The sequence below is a fragment of the Mesoplodon bidens genome (genome assembly GCF_964165515.1).
Source record: "Mesoplodon bidens genome assembly, chromosome: 13".
NCBI classification, from domain to species: Eukaryota; Metazoa; Chordata; class Mammalia; order Artiodactyla; family Ziphiidae; genus Mesoplodon; species Mesoplodon bidens.
Window position 1 is genome coordinate 23,101,869 of NC_138169.1, and position 19,486 is coordinate 23,121,354.

Here is a 19,486-nt window from a genome sequence, read left to right on the forward strand (position 1 = left end):
CTTGCATGGGAATTGCTTTCCATCTTGTCTAACCCTGTAATGTTAACCCTTTAGGTGTTTTCATTTGTTTAACCCTCAAACTTTCTAACATCACACACAATGAGGTGCTAATGGAAAACTGCTTCAGGTGCCATTCGCAGATTCATGTTCCTTTTCTTTATGTAATTTTGGGAAAGGTTTCGCTTTGTTTTATTTTACATTATTTTGTGTCAAGCCTTAATAATAGTTGTTCACCTTCTCAAAGGTATTTCAGGTGACTACTTCCCAGCTGATTTCCCCCTATTCCCTGAAGGATAGATTGCATGATAAGATTTATTCAGAGGGACAGATTGCCACCTTGCATGTATTATGTTTGTCTGTTGGTTGGCTTCCAGTCCAGACACATTTTATTTTCTGTTTAAGTGTTAATGAATTATTTTAATCCATAGTATGTCTTAAATATATATGTAACAGCATTCCAGAGAGCAAAAAAAAAATTTATTTTAAGAATTAGAATAAATTGTATCCTAATACTGGGGTTGAAATGGAGCCTGTGAAAATTTTACAATAACTTTTTTATGTTTGGTGCTGTGTGACATTTCAGGATCCCTACCTTAAAGATGTAAAAACTTTTATTTTTCAAACTATCTTTAATCCCCAAGTTATATATGGTCTATCAGAGTCATTAGTAGGGAGAAACCCACCTGTAATTTATCTCACTTCGTGACTGTCCTGGATTTGATGGGAAGTATTTCCTAATCTATCTCATTAATGCATATCATTGAATAGGATGGGAAATGTTTAAACTTTCTGTGGGTGTTGGCAACTGTAGGAAGAGCTGGAACTGAGACTCTGCAGTTTGTATTTTGAGCACAGGATTTTGAAATTGTGGGATGCACTTTACATTTTCAAGCTATTATGTTTTTAATGAGATGTAATTGACATATATAACATTAGTTTCAGGTGTACAACATGATTCAGTATTTGTGTATGTTGTGAAATCACCACAGTAAGTCTAGTTAACATGAATTACCACACATCCTTACGCGGGCCTCTCACTGTTGTGGCCTCTCCCGTTGCGGAGCACACGCTCCAGACATGCAGGCTCAGCGGCCATGGCTCACAGGCCCAGCTGCTCTGCGGCATGTGGGATCTTCCCGGACCGGGGCATGAACCCGTGTCCCCTGCATCGCCAGGCGGACTCTCAACCACTGCACCACCAGGGAAGCCCCACACATCCTTTTGATGAGAACTTTTAGGATCGTGTCTCTTAGCAGCTTTCAAATATACAATACAGTATTGCTAACTGTAGTCATCATGCTGCACATTACATCCCCATGACTGATTTATTATAACTAGATGTTTTTTATCTTTTTGACCTTAACTTATTTTAAAAATAAGTATCATCTGAAGTAATACAGCTTAGATCTAGCCTTTGGAGCCTTAGGATCATTTTATAAGAACATGATAAAGTCATTTATAGGAAATAACAGTAGTTTTCTAGATTCTGTGGAGCCATGTTTTCACTTTGTAGTTTATGGAAGACCCTTCATATCTCCCCAAATTCTTCCATCAGCTTTTGGAGTGTAGGAACTAAAACTAAACCTAGTGAGCAAATTGAGGCTGAACCAAACCAAGCAGGACCCTGACGGTAGTAAGTAGGTTCAGGAACATTTAATGCTTTTTTCCTTACCTCTTACTGTCTTTACACATAAAAGTCATTGGATAGGGCTTCCCTGGTGGCGCAGTGGTTAAGAATCTGCCTGCCAATGCAGAGGACATGGGTTCGAGCCCTGGTCCGGGAAGATCCCACATGCCGCGGAGCAGTGAAGCCCGTGCGCTGCAACTACTGAGACTGCGCTCTAGAGCCCACGAGCCACAACTACTGAGCCCACGCGCCGCATCTAAAGCCCGCGCGCTCTAGAGCCCGTGCTCTGCAACAAGAGAAGCCACCGCAATGAGAAGCCCACGCACCACAACGAAGAGCAGCCCCTGCTCGCTGCAACTAGAGAAAGCCCGCACACAGCAACGAAGGCCCAACACAGCCAAAACTAATAAATTTATTTTTAAAAAGTCATTGGATAATCATTGGAAGAAATATATAAAAAGACACTTCTAGAATATTTTAAAATTAAGCTTCATGAGAGGGAGCTATATAAATCTCAACTCATTAATTGGAATAGAAATCTTAGACTTTAGTTTTTACCGTTGAAGTTGAACAAAAATTCTGGTTCGTTTGTGTGATGTTTCTTACTACCTTTTTCCTTAAATTTATCAACACATATTAGATACGTTGTGTTTTTGCTATTGGTCTTTTTTATTGTCATTAAATCATTTTGCTCTGTTAAGTTTTGCTCATTTTGATTGGCTGCTTGTGCGGGTACTACAATTAATTAAAAGATTATTAATTTAAAAAAATTATTAATTAACCAGTGTCTATTAGTGTAATCTTTAGCACTGCAAGGCTCTGTTGCTGGATACTTTTATGACAGGAGTTACTGCCCTTGTCACTTTTTTTTGTTGTTTTTTAGTTATTATAAATCTTTTTTTTTTTTATTGTATTTATTTATTTTTGGCTGCATTGGGTCTTTGTTGCTGACCGCGGGCTTTCTCTAGTTGCCGCGGGCGGGGGCTACTCTTCGTTCCGGTGCGTGGGCTTCTCATTGCGGTGGCTTCTTTTGTTGCGGAGCACGGGCTTCAGTAGTTGTGGCTCCCGGGCTCTAGAGCACAGGCTCAATAGTTGTGGTGCACGGGCTTCGTTGTTCTGCGGCATGTAGGATCTTCCCGGACCGGGGCTTGAACCCGTGTCCCCTGCATTGGCAGGCAGATTCTTAACCACTGCGCCACCAGGGAAGTCCTCTTCTTGTAAATCTTATAGATGGCCTTTCATGTAGGGAAAAAAAAAATCTGTGTAGGAGTAATAGGGTAGGTGGAATTAGATTCCAGTTAAATAAATGAGTGCTTTATGTGGTTGACATTAGGATTCTGCAAAGAACTTTTAAATTAAATAAACAGTTCAGATGAATAACATGCCAACTCGAAAAACGTCCAGTGCTTGGGGCTCCCTGTTTTGTGAAATACGCTTTCATATACACTTCAGCCCAACATATTTGAGAAGGAAGTATGTGTATAATTAATTTCAGAATTTCCCTAAAATGTTTGGGATGGAGAAGAAAGTATTATATTCTGTGCTACAAAAGATGACACTTCAGATTGTACAAAGGGAAGTTGGTATTTGTTTTTGGTTATTTGTTGGTATTTGGCTAAATTGGTATTTGTATTTATTTATTTATTTATTTATTTATTTTTTTTTTTTTGTGGTATGCGGGCCTCTCACTGCTGGGGCCTCTCCCGTTGCGGAGCACAGGCTCCGGACGCGCAGGCCCAGCGGCCATGGCTCACGGGCCCAGCCGCTCCGCGGCATGTGGGATCCTCCCAGACCGGGGCACGAACCCGTGTCCCCTGCATCGGCAGGCGGACTCCCAACCACCGCGCCACCAGGGAAGCCCTGTATTTATTTTTGTGTATATAGTGAGGACACTTTATTCTAACTGAAGTTTAAGTACTGAAACATTTTTACTTTAGTGAGATTTGGGTTTTTCTTTGATGGACATAAATGCTGACAGCTAGACCCAACTTTTTATTGCATGGCTTACTTGTGCTCGTTGACCATGAGGGAGGAGTAGGAGGGAGGGAAGCCAAGCACCAGGAAAGGTTATAATACTTTTTATAGGAAAGGGACGCAAATTAGGAGCTGCAGGTCCAGGGGTGGGAGTTGTCACATTCTAAACCCAAGTTCCAGATGAAAGGGCATGGATCCCAGGAATTCCCTGGAAGTCCAGTGGTTAGGACTCCAGGGTCTGGGTTCAGTCCCTGGTCAGGGAACTAAGATCTTGCAAGCCGAGCAGTATGGCAAAAAAAAGAAAGAAAAGAAAGGGCATGCATCCTACCTGGTTTGGCAGAGGCAGGAACTAGGGAAAGAGCCTAGCTTGGTCTCTGCACACCCGTGACAGCAGGTCTGTAACATTTGGTTAGGGAAATAGCAGGGGGGCTGCAGAGTCCACCTCCAGTATTGCTGAGCAGGAAAAAGACTCATTTGCTCGTGGTGGGTAAATAAGGGAAATGGGGTGGGTAATTTGATGACCGGCTTAGAATCTCAAATGGTTTTATTATGTGAAAAACATTTACCTTTTCGATGTTTATTTTGGGAATGTTAACTTTAATTTAAAATAATTTATCAGAAAAGTTAAATAGGGAAAACCTTTGTTGGTCATATGTACGTAAGCAAATATAATTTGTAGTATGTCTTTATTACTAATGTGCCATTTCAAATCTTAGTGCTGGTAACAAGCATTTTCTTAGTTGTTTGTTACCCGAAACAAAATTAGCAGTTCTTAGAGTGTTTAATCAATTGTTAACATCTCACTGAAAATTAAACACATGTTCTCTGCAGTTTCCAGTTTCCTTAAACGTGAACTGCCCATGATGCTTGGGGCTGAAAGCAGATAATTCCAAATGATAGATCATTATTTTATAGCTACTTAAAGATGTTGTGTCATTTGCCTTTTACCCCCCTTTCTGGGACATTTTATTCCTGTTGGGAGTATAGAATTAGTGAAAGCAGACTTGTGCCTTATTGAATGCTTTCAAGGTGGGGGCAAAGGGAGCCCTTTTTTCTATACCAGCACTTTCTGTGGCCTACTCTCTCTCCTTTCTTTTAGGTGTGGTTTAGAGCAAAAGAGATAGTGCTTTGCTGAAAACTGAGTGTTTTCAGAGAACTTAGGCTTTAAATATTGGTTTGTTGCTATATTTACTGAAGGGGAAATATTTAAAGGAGCTAAATATCATGATGGTTGAAAGTAGGTGGTTTACAGATTGTCCTGTTAATGAGTGTCTAGGCAGGTCTCTGAGGAGCCAGAAATCTGACATAGCTCTCCTTTATTCCAGGATATTCTACTCCAACTGCCCCCCAGGCATACAGTCAGCCTGTCCAGGGGTACGGCACTGGTGCTTATGATACCACCACTGCTACAGTCACTACCACCCAGGCATCCTATGCAGCTCAGTCTGCATATGGCACTCAGCCTGCTTATCCAGCCTATGGGCAGCAGCCAGCAGCCACCGCGCCTGCAAGGTAAGGCCCCCTCACCTACTCCTAATGCAGCAACCTCAGGCTTTCAGAAAAGAGAGCAGGCCTCACTTAGAGAATATATGACTTGGTTCCTTTGTAGTGTGTACTCACATACTTAGGTGTTAACTAATTATTCTTCACCCGGTACAGTCACACCACAAACAGTACTCTTCATTTAGTAGAGAAATGGTGCCATCCAGGGGCCAAAATGAGGAATGTCACTGAGTGGGTTGTCTAGTTTCAGAAGAGTGGACTTTTCTGTAGGAGGAAGCTGTTTATTTACTTTGCTAAACCCAGAAGAAAATTGAGTGTGGTTTCCTCACAACAGAACAACTGATAGAATTGTACTTTGATGCTTTTACCTTTGGTTTTATTGACCCTGTAAATGGGTAACACCTTTCTCTTTGGGAAAAACACTGTAGTTCACAGTTGGGGTAGGGGGTAGAATCATGTGGTTCAAGAAATAGTCACACGATCCAGTTGTCAGTAAAGGGTATATCCATATCCAGAAGTCAAACGTCGGTGACATGATTTTCTCTGTATTATGTATTGGCTTGGTAATCTAAATATCCCAGGCAAGTATAAATTCTTAACTGGGTGCCCTGCTATAGGGTGAATATTTGAGCAAAGTTCATACTCCGTGACTGATTAGCAAGTAAACAGTATTAATTATTACTTAACAGAAGATTTCAGGTCTTTGCTTTAGGCAATGCACTTAGGTGGCTTCTGCATACAGTCTTGAATGAACATTGAATTCTGGTTTGAAAGAAGACTTTTTAGGGAGTAAACAAGAGATCAACTTGTAACCTAGACTTTTTGTCTGCTGTAGAGGTAAGAAATTAGCTCTGGCAAACACTCATGAGGTTACTTCTAAAATGCACAGTGAGTAATCAGAGCTACTTGGTAGTTTACCTCTTCTAGACAGCCTGTGCAGTGGTTAGTGTTAAGCTGATTCCTGTAGGGTCCCAATTCAGTTGACCTAGAGTATTCTCAGATGTTTGAAGTCCCATTTGATGCTCCATTGCAACAGTATATCCAAGCCATAGCTGGGGGGTAGGGGTATATACTAATCGGTCTTCGAATAAATCATCCTTTTTGGTTACTTTTTCTTAATTTTTCGATCCTTAACACTTTATAACAGCTGTCTTGTGATCAGTGATAGCTACTCCCTTTTCCCCTGGAAAGAGGGGGCTTGTGACCTGTTTCAGCTCTTTGGAGAAACCAGTGCTTCCACATCCTCCCTGGTCTGCCTGCTGATTCTTGGGCTTTGCTTAAAATAGCATCTGCTCACTTTGCTACAACCCTGTTATAAACTGTTAAGGTAAAGGGATAATAGAAACCTCTTTTTTTTCCTTGGGATTAAGATTGGTTTTCCTCATTTAACAAGGATATTTTCCAGTTCACCTGAGCGTGAGAGGAGTGTGTGTGTTTGTCTCCATCCCTGTGTGTGTCCCTGCCCTACTCTGGTATTTCCATTATGGAGACTGAGGCAGGGTTAGGTTAATTTCTGGCAGTTCAAGTTAGGAAATGTTTTTTTCAGGTCTCTTCTTAATAGATGAGAAACATAAAAAGAGACATAAACCCACAGATTGTCCAAACTTATAAATGCCATGGACTTATGTAAATGTTACTCTGACCCAGAATTTGCATTATTGTTAAAGTTTCATGTTTGTCTTTAATGGTCCTTTTTGAGAAAAGGCATTTTCTTCCCGAACAAACCACCTCCCCTCCCACATCTCTTAAATGGGCAGTACAAAGTATTGTAACTGCCTTTTGTAGCTGCTGATATGGAATGAATGGAGCATGTTGATGTCTCTTCTGTGGATGAGATTAAGTCTCCCCCATCTTTAGTGTTGTCTTCCAGCAGAAACATTTGGACCGACATTGGGTTTTGATGTAGTTCACTTTGCAATTGTATATATTTCTAAGCTCAATACTAACATTGCTTATTGCTCATAGATTGTAGAGTTCTTACCCAAGAGTTTTGTGGTTGAGAAAAAAGTCTCACTTTTTTATTTCTCCTTTTAGACCGCAGGATGGTAACAAACCCGCTGAGACTAGTCAACCTCAATCTAGCACAGGGGGTTACAACCAGCCCAGCCTAGGATATGGACAGAGTAACTACAGTTATCCCCAGGTACCTGGGAGCTACCCCATGCAGCCAGTCACGGCACCACCATCCTATCCGCCTACCAGGTCAGTCTTCTCATTCTTGTGTCCAGTGAACTAGTAGAATAACAAAACAGATTTTTTTCAGGCTGGCCAGCTTGCTTCTGCTTCCTCAGGTGGGCTATGTTATCTGATTCTCCCAGTGATAAGCCTGAGCACATATTGTACATTAAAACCTCAGTCCTAAGTTCTGATAGCAGTGCCTGACAGTCAAAAACTCTTCTCTCTAAATACGTTTTTATCACTCTAGGTTTTTTCTTTGAATTTTTTTCTTTTAGTTTATTCAGATGAGAAACAATGAAAGCAGGTAAACAGAAGCCACATTCTCCAATGCATTTGAGCTGGGTAAAGTGCAGGGCATTATTTTTTCGAAAAAAGAAAGTTCACCTTAATCATTTTATATTTAAAGGTCCATTCATGCACCAGGCTTTTTTTTCTTTTTTTTTAATAAATTTATTTGTTTATTTATTTTTGGCCGCATTGGGTCTTCGTTGCTGCGCGCGGGCTTTCTCTGGTTGCAGTGAGTGAGGGCCACTCTTAGTTGCGGTGTGCGGGCTTCTCATTGTGGTGGCTTCTGTTGTTGGGGAGCACGGGCTCAAGGCGTGCAGGCTTCAGTAGCTATGGGTCGTGGGCTCCAGAGCGCAGGCTCAGTAGTTGTGGAGCACGGGCTTAGTTGCTCCATGGCATGTGGGATCTTCCCGGACCAGGGATCAAACCTGCGTTGGCAGGCGGACTCCTAACCACGGGGCCACCAGGGAAGTCCATGCACCAGCCTTTTAACGGTTAGGCCAAGGCCCTTCCTTTTGACTAAGAGTTTACTTGTTCTGTATTTTGTCGTACATTAACCACACCAGCAGCTACAATGTCCAGTTTTGGTTTCTTTAAAGTAGAGGAAGAACTGCAAGTTCTCACATTTAATTTGATGCAAGTTTTCAAATGAATTGTCTGAATTGTGTCCTAAAGTGTTAACTTAGTTTTGGTAGAATTAACAGTTCCCCTTTTTGTACTCATTTCATTGGTTTATACATTAAAGTACAGCAGACATGAGCAGGCTTATGAGCAATACAGCTGACTGGTAAGTGTCTCTGTTCAGCTTGGAGCAGCAGTGGGCAGGGCTTTAGCAGTTCTTCCACAGGGCCCACCCACAGCTGTCATGCTGAGAGCACTTAATCTGGCTAGTGGAATAGGTGCACTTGGTGTGAAGAGAGGCCTTTGAATCCTTACAGCTGTGGTGAGGGAGGTGGTGATACTTAAAATTGTTGTTCTTAGAATTAAAATGTGTCATCTTTTTGGTTTTTCATTATCGTGGTTCATCCAGAGTTTAATACCAGTTCTTTCAAGCTTTATTTCTGTGTAAGAATGTATCTTTGTTTAGTTTCCCTGCCCTGTAGTTGACATGTGTGAAGATGAATATCAATGTAATATTTATCTTTCATACAATGCCTCGATAACTGATGTTTCCTTGTCCATCTTTTCTTTATTAATGCCTGGATTTCACAGATGATCAGGCATGTCTGAAAGTTTGAAACTGTATACATACCAAAGCAGTTTGAAACTTAGACTTATCCTCAAGAGAAAAGTGGCCAAACACACACCAAGTGGCCTTTTAGCTTCAGAAAAATTGTCATCACTCAAGGGAATTATTGGAGGCAGCCTCAGGACTGAATACCACACTTAACTGCCTCATTTTTCTCAGTGCCTTTTTGCTGGGGCAACCTTCCCTGGTAGCACATCTGCATATTCTTCCCTTAATACAGGAAGCACCTAAACTCCCAAATTTGCCTTGAATTTGGTTGAGAATAACTATTGTTTTAATGAGGGTGGGGGTAAAGGAGAGGCCCTAGGGTTGTACATTTTATAGATGGGTTGTTTTTAATAATATCCCCTCCCTTCCATTCAGAGCTTTATTCTGAATACAAAAATATTTGCTTATTTTAAATTCATTGTATGTTAATATGTAGAAAGTAACTGCATTTTTAAGGATTTCTATGTTATGTACTATTTATGTCTCATGTTTAGGGGACTAGAAGAAATAACAAGTCTCCTTCCTAACAAGCTTTTTTTTTTTTTTTTTTTTTTTACTTTCAGCTATTCTTCTACACAGCCGACTAGTTATGATCAGAGCAGTTACTCCCAGCAGAACACCTATGGTCAACCGAGCAGCTATGGACAACAGAGTAGCTATGGTCAACAAAGCAGCTATGGGCAGCAGCCGCCCACTAGTTACCCCCCCCAAACTGGATCCTACAGCCAGGCTCCAAGTCAATATAGCCAACAGAGCAGCAGCTACGGGCAGCAGAGTGAGTTGCTAAGAGAGAAAACCAAATAAGAATGGTTAATGTTTGGAGTTTCTGAAATGGGGAAATGCTCTTTACTATTGTGTACTTTTGAACTCCAGGATGCATCTTGAAGGTATCATATCCTGGCTAATATCCTGGCTTTTCTCCAATTTAATTGTTATTAGTATGCCTTACAAGAAAAGAGAGTTTGTAACTGACCAGAGAAAATGTTGTAGACTGCCAGCCCTGCTCTCTTTGGGGAGGTTATATGCAGTGAGTGAAGCCAGCATTTCTTATGGCCTGCCCACCCCAGCTTATTAAGAGAGAGTGAGTGGGTAGCTATTGAAGACTACTGCAATTTTGATAGTTAACAGAATGCTATGTTTTGGGTTTTTTTACATTCGTAAAACAAACCAAAAAAAGTTTCACAGAATGCTTACAGTTTTATGTGGAAAAGCAACCAAAAACAAAAAACTGTTTTCACAGTTTAATCTCTTACCTGGATTGTTGTTGTCTTTTAACTAAATTCCATCCTGAGTATGTCTCATTATGACAATGAGATGAGTAGTGCTACATGATGGAGACTACCCCTTAGCAACCCCCAAGAAACCTGGCTCCATTTTTGTTTCTTGAGTGTGGTTTAAAGAAGCAACTTTTTAAAGACATCTTAGGATACAGAACCCTGTAAACTGTTGACCAGAGTCCTTTTTTTGTTTGGGAGTGGTTTATTCTAGATGAACTATATGAGGTTACTTCAGCCTTAATGAGCCAGCTGTTCTTGTTGAACTTCAAAAAGCCCACTGATCAGGGGTGCTTAATCAGGTGTAAAGAAGATGGTACCTTGGTTTGTGCCTTGCAATTGAGAATTCTATGATTCCAGGAGAAAGTACAACAGGCAGTGGTGTAAATGCTGGTCCACGGCTTACAGATGTGACTCTTTCCTCAGGTTCATTCCGACAGGACCACCCCAGTAGCATGGGTGTTTATGGGCAGGAGTCTGGAGGATTTTCCGGACCAGGAGAGAACCGGAGCATGAGTGGCCCTGATAACCGGGGCAGGGGAAGAGGGGGATTTGATCGTGGAGGCATGAGCAGAGGTGGGCGGGGAGGAGGACGCGGTGGAATGGGGTAAGAGCAAACCTTTTCTCCTTTTACCTAATTTTGTTTCATCCATAGGATTTTCAATGGAAAGAAGGGACTGAAAGACATAAGAAATTTATTTCTGCATTTCCATGGATAATCTGATGAGCCCAAGCCATCTTCCAAAACATGGAAATGTCATCTCTGTGGCATATCTAGAGGCAGTTTGCTTTTTTCAGTGCCAATCTACTTGGTTGGGATGGGGGAGAACAAAGAATGGTTTTGAAACTAGAGCTTTCAGTTCCCTTCATGGTTTCCAGAGGTCAAAAGCCTCTGTGGGTAATAGACTTGGGATGGAACACACACAACTCTTATAACAACCCTAGGTATTTAACTAATTGCTTCTGAATGGTTGTCTTGAAATAACCTGGTATATATACTGCAAAAAAGGAATGCAGCTGTCTTCCACAATGTTTGTCCCCAACTTCTGTTTGTACTCGGAACTGTTGAACATAGTGATGAAGATCTTGGTCCCATAACACTTGAACAATGGCCTGAGGTGCATCTGGTACACAAGAAGTCCAATAGCTTTTTGAAGAGTAACGTATATAATTATGGGATCACTCTTCCCATTGGAGATTTTGAGAAGTCTAAATCGGTTTGACCATTTTAATTGATGGCACAATCTGGTTTAGAAAACTTTGTTTAGATCAGTAACATAACCCTGTTACCTGTGCCTACCCTTCCCCTCCCTTCTCCCATACCCTCTCCCCTTTCTGGTGTCTATACTTTGATGAAGGTGAGGTATAATGTTGGTTAACATAATCCAGAAGGCTTAGTTCTGTGTGTGTTCTGTCCCTATATAAATAGTAAAAAAAAAAAAAAAAAAAAAAGTTATGCAGAATGTTAATGTAAGTATAAATTGGATTTGGTGCCACTGTAGGTTCAAGGAAAAACTGAATAGAATTTCTTTAGAAATGTACTTCAAGATTAAATACATTAAAAAGTTGGTCTTTATTTTTTACATTAGCAGTCTGTTTACTATTGAACAATACTGGTTTAAAATACTGTTTTGCATATTCTGCATAACTTAAAAAGGCTTTGGTGAAATCTTTATTGGAAGAAAGTCATTTTACAAGATGCAAAAACTTGTGAATAATTTGGTATAAAGTAAAATTAATATTCTGATTTGAAGAATGTCATTCCATTATAAAGGTTTCACCTTCTTTATGGATGTTTTAAATAGATGTAGACACTTGAAATCACTATCATCACGTTTCCAATCACCTAGAATCCTTAGTATTTTTTGATTGCAAAACCAATTTCAAGTTTATTCATTTTAATTCTCCAGAAGTAATAATTCTCCTAATTTTGCTAGACTTTGCTAGTAGAGGGGTTCCCTCTTTCTGGGTGAGAAGTCTCTCCTGAAGCCATAGAAAACATCATGGCTTTCCTCATAGGTTTTTCAACAGACTGTGAAGCAGTCGGTTGGATCCTTTGGGGACGGGACAAGGGCTTTCCCCTCTCCCCTCTTTTTTATTGTGGTGTGGTGATGGTTTTCAGTGTCTTCTGCAGGTAAGGCACTCAATGTTGTTAACATGCCCTTTTTCATTGCCTCAGTATTTTGATATTTTCATTGGCTGTTAAACGTGGAAACTTTTTAACATGCTTTGTCGCATTTATATGCTACAGGTTACAAAGTGAGAGCCTTGTATACACTTCAATACTTAAAAAGTACCCGTACTCAGTACTCAGCCGGCAGCATAATGAAAAGTGGGACTAGACACGGTGTCCATATGGAGAGGAAAAATATACATAGAATATTTTTAACAAAATGTATTCATTGTATAAATGGAATCCTTCTGTAACTTTGGTAACTGCATACTTGTTGTTTGGTAATGAACCAGAGGAGGTATAATACTCTAGAATTGTGTAACATTAAAGTGTAAACTTTTGTGTTTAAAGAGAGAGAACATTTTATGGTGTGTACTTTTAAAAAGGAAACAAAGCTGCATGCAACAGCTTGAAATTGTATATTCAGGTATTAAAGGTGCAATACTGGTTAGAAAAAGCTCAGGGCCTCCCACTGAGGAGCTGCCTTTATTTAATTTTTTAAAAAACAAAAAGGCCCAATTCATATTTCTTCCCCCTTTAAAGTATGTAAGGCGGTGATTTTATACTGCCATTGTCATTGTTTTCAACTGGTATGTCTATAAAGTTGCACCCCCAGTCCGTGGAGCCTTGGTATTTGTTGTAAATTCTCCTTTCACAGCGATTGTTAAACCCATTAGTGCCCTGAAATGTATGGCTTTATGCTGAAGATCGGCTGGATGCGTCCTCTGGTGTGTGTTCTAGGCCTTTACTTTGGTGTCTCCTGCTTTATTATACTGTGACTTGTTAGGAAGCCCAGGGCCTCACTTGGCTCTCCCCTGGGAGAGGTTGAGGGTGCACCTTTATGAACATGAAAAGATTCATCACAGCAGTTACCCCAGCTTGCTACTTCTCTCCACACCAAGCTCTCCCTGTTTTTCAGCTGACGGGGTGGGTGTTTGGGATGTATTTTTCCCCCAATTTGCCAAGTATTGCACTATTAATACCAGCCCCCCGAAATGAAAGGAACCAACCACAGTGGTGTGTACAATCAGAGGAGCAAGGTTGTATATAAAGGAAATTTGAGCGAGCTGCCCTGAAGAAAGGCATAGTGACAAGATGAGAGAGATGCATTGTTTGGAGATGTGTTTAGCCAGTGCCCTTCTTCCCCACGAGCCCCCCCAAGGCTCAGAGCGGTACTGGCTTTTAAAGGGAAAGGCCTTCATTTCTTCGTTTATCCCCCCAGCAGCGCTGGAGAGCGAGGTGGCTTCAATAAGCCTGGTGGTAAGTTTTTGAGTATTACCATGGATAGTGTTTAAAAAAAAATACAGTCAGTTTTTAGAAAACTATAATTTTATATTAGTTTCATAAGCGGTTTAAAAATGATCTATACAAAAGAGACTAATGGGTACTGCCGGCATTGTCTTAGGGGTAATAAGGTTAACCTATGGTTACAAAACAAAGGGTAACTTGAAGTATTGAGCAACTGCTTCTGTAATATGGGGGAGAATACAGTTTTAAAATTTGGTTTATTTGGAGGAAAAAATTTGACTTAAATTTAACACTAATTTGGCACATAAGCATTGAGAGTGTATTTGGTTAATGGTTTAAAAGCAAACCAGCAAAGAAAAAGCAAACCCTAGCAAACCTTTCACAATGTTAAAGGGGCACTGCTCCATTTTAGCAGTGCGGGTCATTTTGAATTTAATGAAGCCCCATCACATGGTGGTGTAGTAGATAGCTATGTGTGTTTGTAAGGTTTGTAGCTTGCAAGACGTGCACTAACAGTATTTTATATGATCTTTCCTGGTTGGCAGGACCCATGGACGAAGGACCAGATCTTGATTTAGGTAATTCCAAATTCCTGATTTTTATATTGTGCTTTATAAATGAATAGCACAGAAGCAAGTGTGTGTTGGGGTTCAACAGCCTGGTAAATCAATGGGATACTCTTGCTGTCAAGAGCAGTTTGGGGCTTCCTTTATCATGAGTGACTACTCATAACCACCTTAAACAAAAATAAAGTAAACCAAGAGTTCCATGTCATTCTTATTAGTAAGGTTGGTAGTTCTCTTAGCTTTGTGATGAATACCAGTGGGCAGTAGTGACCATTGGTTAATAAGCCCTTATGGATACATGACAGTAACTCCCTTTGTCTACTTTTCTCTGGAAGGCCCACCTGTAGATCCAGATGAAGACTGTGACAACAGTGCAATTTATGTGCAAGGATTAAGTGACAGTGTGACTCTAGATGATCTGGCAGACTTCTTTAAGCAGTGTGGAGTTGTCAAGGTAAGTGAAAGCGTGACCATGTGATCTGGCAGATCTTTCAACCACAGAGCATTTTAAAGAGAATTGAGAGTTTCTGAAGTTGCATGACTTTTCCTTCTGGACTGTCCATATTGTGGTTTGCTCCTTAAAATACAAAAGACAAAAATTTTTTTATAGAAAAGAAATGCTAAACATGATTTAAGCATACTTGGTAACTCAGGGTCATTTTTTATAATTATCATGTTAATTGTAAGAATACTTAACACGAACATTACTTACAGTGAAATACAGAATATGACATAGTTTTAAAAATAACACTTACGGGGCTTCCCTGGTGGTGCAGTGGTTGGGAGTCCGCCTGCCGATGCGGGGGGCGCGGGTTTGTGCCCCGGTCTGGGAGGATCCCGCGTGCCGCGGAGTGGCTGGGCCTGCGCGTCCGGAGCCTGTGCTCTGCAGCCGGAGAGGCTGCAGCGGTGAGAGGCCCGCATACCGCAAAAAAAAACCCAAAACAAAAAAAAACACTTACGTATCCATATCCCAGCATAGGAAGTACGGCTTTATATGAGTACCTTTGAAGTACCTGGTATACGTCTTCCCAGTTTTACCCCTTCTCTCAACTCCCATCCTGAAATTTATCATTCCCTTTCTTTACTTTATAGATGTGTCCTCAGTAATATTTTGTTTTACATAATTTTGAAGAGTATTTATTAAACACTACTGTAAGGCAGTATACTGGGAACAAACAGATAAGAACCCTTGGAGTTTACATATAGTGGGGAACATATTGTAAAAAGGAATATAGTTGTGCTATATTCAGTGATCGTGATTGTTAGGGAGGAAAATAAACACAGCAAGATAGAACAGGGATAAAATGAGGAACAGAGCCACTAGGAGCAGGGAAATAATTTCAGAATAGTGGAGGGAATAGTGAGGCAGGAGCTTGCCTGGTAAGCTCAAAGAAGCTAGTGTGGCTAGAATGGTTTGGTCTGAGCTGCTGTAATGGTGGTGGGGTTATTAATTAGATGAGGAAAACTAAGAAACTGGGATTTTGAGAAGGGTGGGGTCCCTAGGTCAAAATTTCAGAAGTCTGGGCATCTTGTATTTCATTCATAAATACATCACAAGTTATTCATAAATTCTCTTAACAGGCTGTTGGTAACTTTTTAGTTTATAAGCCATGCTCCAGTGAATGTCCTTGTACCTGTCTCCTGGTGTGCTAGTTTCTCTATTGTGTATATAGTTGATTCTTGTTATTCATGGTAGTTAAGTTCTGTAAAATCACTATAAACACTGAATTAGTGAATGCTGAGCCACTGCCCCATAAGTTCTGTAAAATCACTATAAACACTGAATTAGTGAATGCTGAGCCACTGTCCCTGGGGCAAGTATGTACAAATACACACATCTCACATATATTATAATCATAAATTCTAAAAAAAGTCATCCTGATAGATCCTACTCACTTCATTTTACAAAGAAAAAAAGATTCAGAAATGTGACTTGCCCAAGTTGGTATTCATATTCATCCATCTAGTCCCAGAGCCAGAACTTCTTACAGAACACTGCCCCATCCTCCCAGTCTCTGTCCTCTGGTCTTCTAGAGAGAGCTAGAACGAGAGGGGAGAGCATCATCTTGTTCCTTCTCAGCTGGGAACATGTGCATCTGGCAACATGTGTTTCACGCTCTGTGCATGTCTGCAAGTAACCACAAAAAGTGCCACAAGTTTTGATTTTGGTAGGCAAAATACTGATGAGTAGGCACATTTGCAAATTGGAATCCACAGATAATGAGAACCCACTATGCCCAGGTGTAGAACTGCTGGTTCTTAAGATGTGTACAGTGTTTAACCTCAAAATAACTGTCTGGCTGACCAGCTTAGACTCCCACTGGCACTCTGACTGCACACCTGCCACAGCCTCACCGGGATCACCTTTTTTTTAACTTTCACTAATCTGGTAGAAGAAAATGGAAATGTAATTTAATTTGCTTTTTCCTGATCATTAATAGTGTTATAATGGCACGCTGTCTTCTTTGAAATACCTGTTTGTGTTTTGTACGCATTTTTCATTGAGTTGTTTGTCCTTTGTTGATTAGTGGTTCTTTATTGTCTGAATGCTGTTTTTTTTTTTTTACAACTTTATTGGAGTATAATTGCTTCACAATGGTGTGTTAATTTCTGCTTTATAGCAAAGTAAATCAGTTATATATATACATCTGTTGCCATATCCCTTCCCTCTTGTGTCTCCCTCCCTCCCACCCTCCCTATCCCACCCCTCCAGGCGGTCACAAAGCACCAAGCACCGAGCTGATCTCCCTGTGCTATGCCGCTGCTTCCCACTAGCTATCTACCTTACGTTTGGTAGTGTATATATGTCCATGCCTCTCTCTCGCTTTGTCACAGCTTACCCTTCCCCCTCCCCATATCCTGAAGTCCATTCTCAAGTAGGTCTGTGAATGCTGATTCTTGTCTTTGTTGCAAATACAGGTCTCCCAGTTTGTGGCTCACTTTTTTCTTTTCTTGGCCGTGCCACACAGCTTGCAGGATCCTAGTTCCCCAACCAGGGATTGAACCTGTGCCCTCAGCAGTGAAAGGGCAGAGTCCTAACCACTGGACTGCCAGGGAATTCCCTGTGGCCCACTTATTTTTTTTTTTTTTTTTTTTTTGATGAGTAGAAGTTCTTAATTTTACTGTAGTTGAACTTAGAGGTCATTACCTTACTGGTGTGTGTCTTTTTTTTTTTTCTATTTGCAAGACCTTTTATTCTGCAACATCTTTTGAAAGAGCCATCTTCTCCCTGGTGGTATAGAATGCTTTCACATAGAAAGTACACCTCTGCCTGGAGCTGTTTCTTGGCTGTTTTGTATACTTGGTTAATTTGCATGATCCTATGCTAGTAGCACTGCTAATTACTCTATGCTCAATATTGATACCCAGTAAGGCAAATTCTTCTGTTTTATTCTTTTTCTTCAGAAATGTTTTGTTGTTTACTCCTTGTTCTTCTATATATATACATTTTATATATATATACATTTTAGAACCAGTTTATGAAGTTCCTTAAAAAACCCCAATTGGAGGAATTCCCTGGCGGTCCAGTGGTTAGGACTCCGCGCATCCACTGCAGGGGGCACTTGTTTGATCCCTAGTCAGGGAACTGAGATCCCATATGCTGTGCAGAGCGGCAAAAACCCCCACAAAAACCTATTGGATGTTTACTGAACCTGTAAGAATTTTATTTATTTATTTTGGCTGCATCGGGTCTTCGTTGCTGCACGTGAGGGCTTAGTAGTTGTGGCACACGGGGTTAGTTGCTCCATGGCATGTGGGATCTTCCTGGAGCAGGGATCGAACCCGTGTCCCCTGCATTGGCAGGCGGATTCTTTTTTTTTTTTTTTTTTTTTTTTTTTTGCGGTACACGGGTCTCTCACTGTTGTGGCCTCTCCCATTGCGGAGCACAGGCTCCGGACGCGCAGGCTCAGCGGCCATGGCTTACGGGCCCAGCCGCTCTGCGGCATGTGGGATCTTCCCGGACCGGGGCATGAACCCGTGTCCCCTGCATCGGCAGGCGGACTCTCAACCACTGCGCCACCACGGAAGCCCCTGGCAGGCGGATTCTTAACCACTGCGGGGAAGTCACTGAATCTAAGAATTTGAGGAGAATTGACTTTTTTTTTTTTTTTTTTTTTTTTTTTTTTTTTTTTTTTGCTGTACGCGGGCCTCTCACTGTTGTGGCCTCTCCCATTGCGGAGCACAGGCTCCGGACGCGCAGGCTCAGCGGCCATGGCTTACGGGCCCAGCCGCTCTGCGGCATGTGGGATCTTCCCGGACCGGGGCATGAACCCGTGTCCCCTGCATCGGCAGGCGGACTCTCAACCACTCCGCCACCACGGAAGCCCCTGGCAGGCGGATTCTTAACCACTGCGGGGAAGTCACTGAATCTAAGAATTTGAGGAGAATTGACATTTTTTTTTTTTTTTTTTTTTTTTTTTTTTTTTTTGCTGTACGCGGGCCTCTCACTGTTGTGGCCTCTCCCGTTGCGGAGCACAGGCTCCGGACGCGCAGGCTCACCGGCCATGGCTCACGGGCCCAACTGCTCCGCGGCATGTGGGATCTTCCCAGACCGGGGCACGAACCCGTGTCCCCTGCATCGGCAGGCGGACTCTCAACCACTGCGCCACCAGGGAAGCCCGAGAATTGACATTTTTATAGTACTGAGTAGTTTCCCCCCTCACTCCCCATTAACATTGTATTTCTCCATTTATTAGGTCTTTGGTAAAGCCAGTCTCCTTAAAAGTTTTGCAGATCTTTATTTTATTTTTAGATTTATTTTTTAGTTAATGGTCTATTTTGAATGGCGTTTTCTGATCCAGCGATTTTGGTAAATCTTAAATCATATAAGATTTTTCTCTACTTGTGATTTATATGTTGTTTATTTGGGTATGTGGGGTTTATTTATAGTTAAGAAAGCAGTGTTTACTATCAAAGTTTTGTAAAATTACAGATTTTAAACTGACATACCCCATCATTCATAGCACTATTTCGCCACATTTCCTTTCAGTGTTTATGTGTGTGTCCTTTATAAAAACATAGGTATCAGCATATATATATATATATCATAATTTATCTATAAATGCAGATAAGAGTTTGATCATATGCAAAAAACACATAAAGCCATATTCTTGTGCAGTGTGGCTCTTGAATTCAAGCCACTTGCATCTGGTGTTGAGCTGAAAAACTAGTCATCTGTTCTGTCTCTGGAGGAAAAACTGGCTGTGTTGAACTTGAGATAACCAAGACTCCTTTTAGCACACTCACAGCCCTGTATGTTGTACTTAATGATTTCAGGGTAATTTTTATGTGAGATGTGTCTTATATGATGGCATCAAAGCCTGACTGAGTCCTAGGTGGCTGCTCACTGGGTGCCTGTTAGGGTGACGTACAGGGTGTTGGGGCAGGTGCAGGGAGGGACACAGGAAAAGGTGGCTGGGG

General features: G+C 41.2%; 1 protein-coding gene across 2 annotated transcripts in view; it reads left to right on the plus strand.

Moving 5' to 3' along the window:
* Positions 1–19,486, plus strand: part of EWSR1 (EWS RNA binding protein 1) — a 29,927-nt gene that overhangs the window by 6,414 nt on the left and 4,027 nt on the right. The window contains exons 5-11 of one of the 2 annotated variants that reach the window (XM_081252181.1): positions 4,927–5,113; positions 7,139–7,306; positions 9,368–9,579; positions 10,505–10,685; positions 13,477–13,511; positions 14,045–14,077; positions 14,401–14,519. In XM_081252181.1, the coding sequence (XP_081108307.1) occupies positions 4,927–5,113; positions 7,139–7,306; positions 9,368–9,579; positions 10,505–10,685; positions 13,477–13,511; positions 14,045–14,077; positions 14,401–14,519 (935 nt within the window). Of the gene's footprint in view, positions 1–4,926; positions 5,114–7,138; positions 7,307–9,367; positions 9,580–10,504; positions 10,686–13,476; positions 13,512–14,044; positions 14,078–14,400; positions 14,520–19,486 lie in introns of those variants that run through there. The other variant, XM_081252182.1, reaches the window with a different exon arrangement.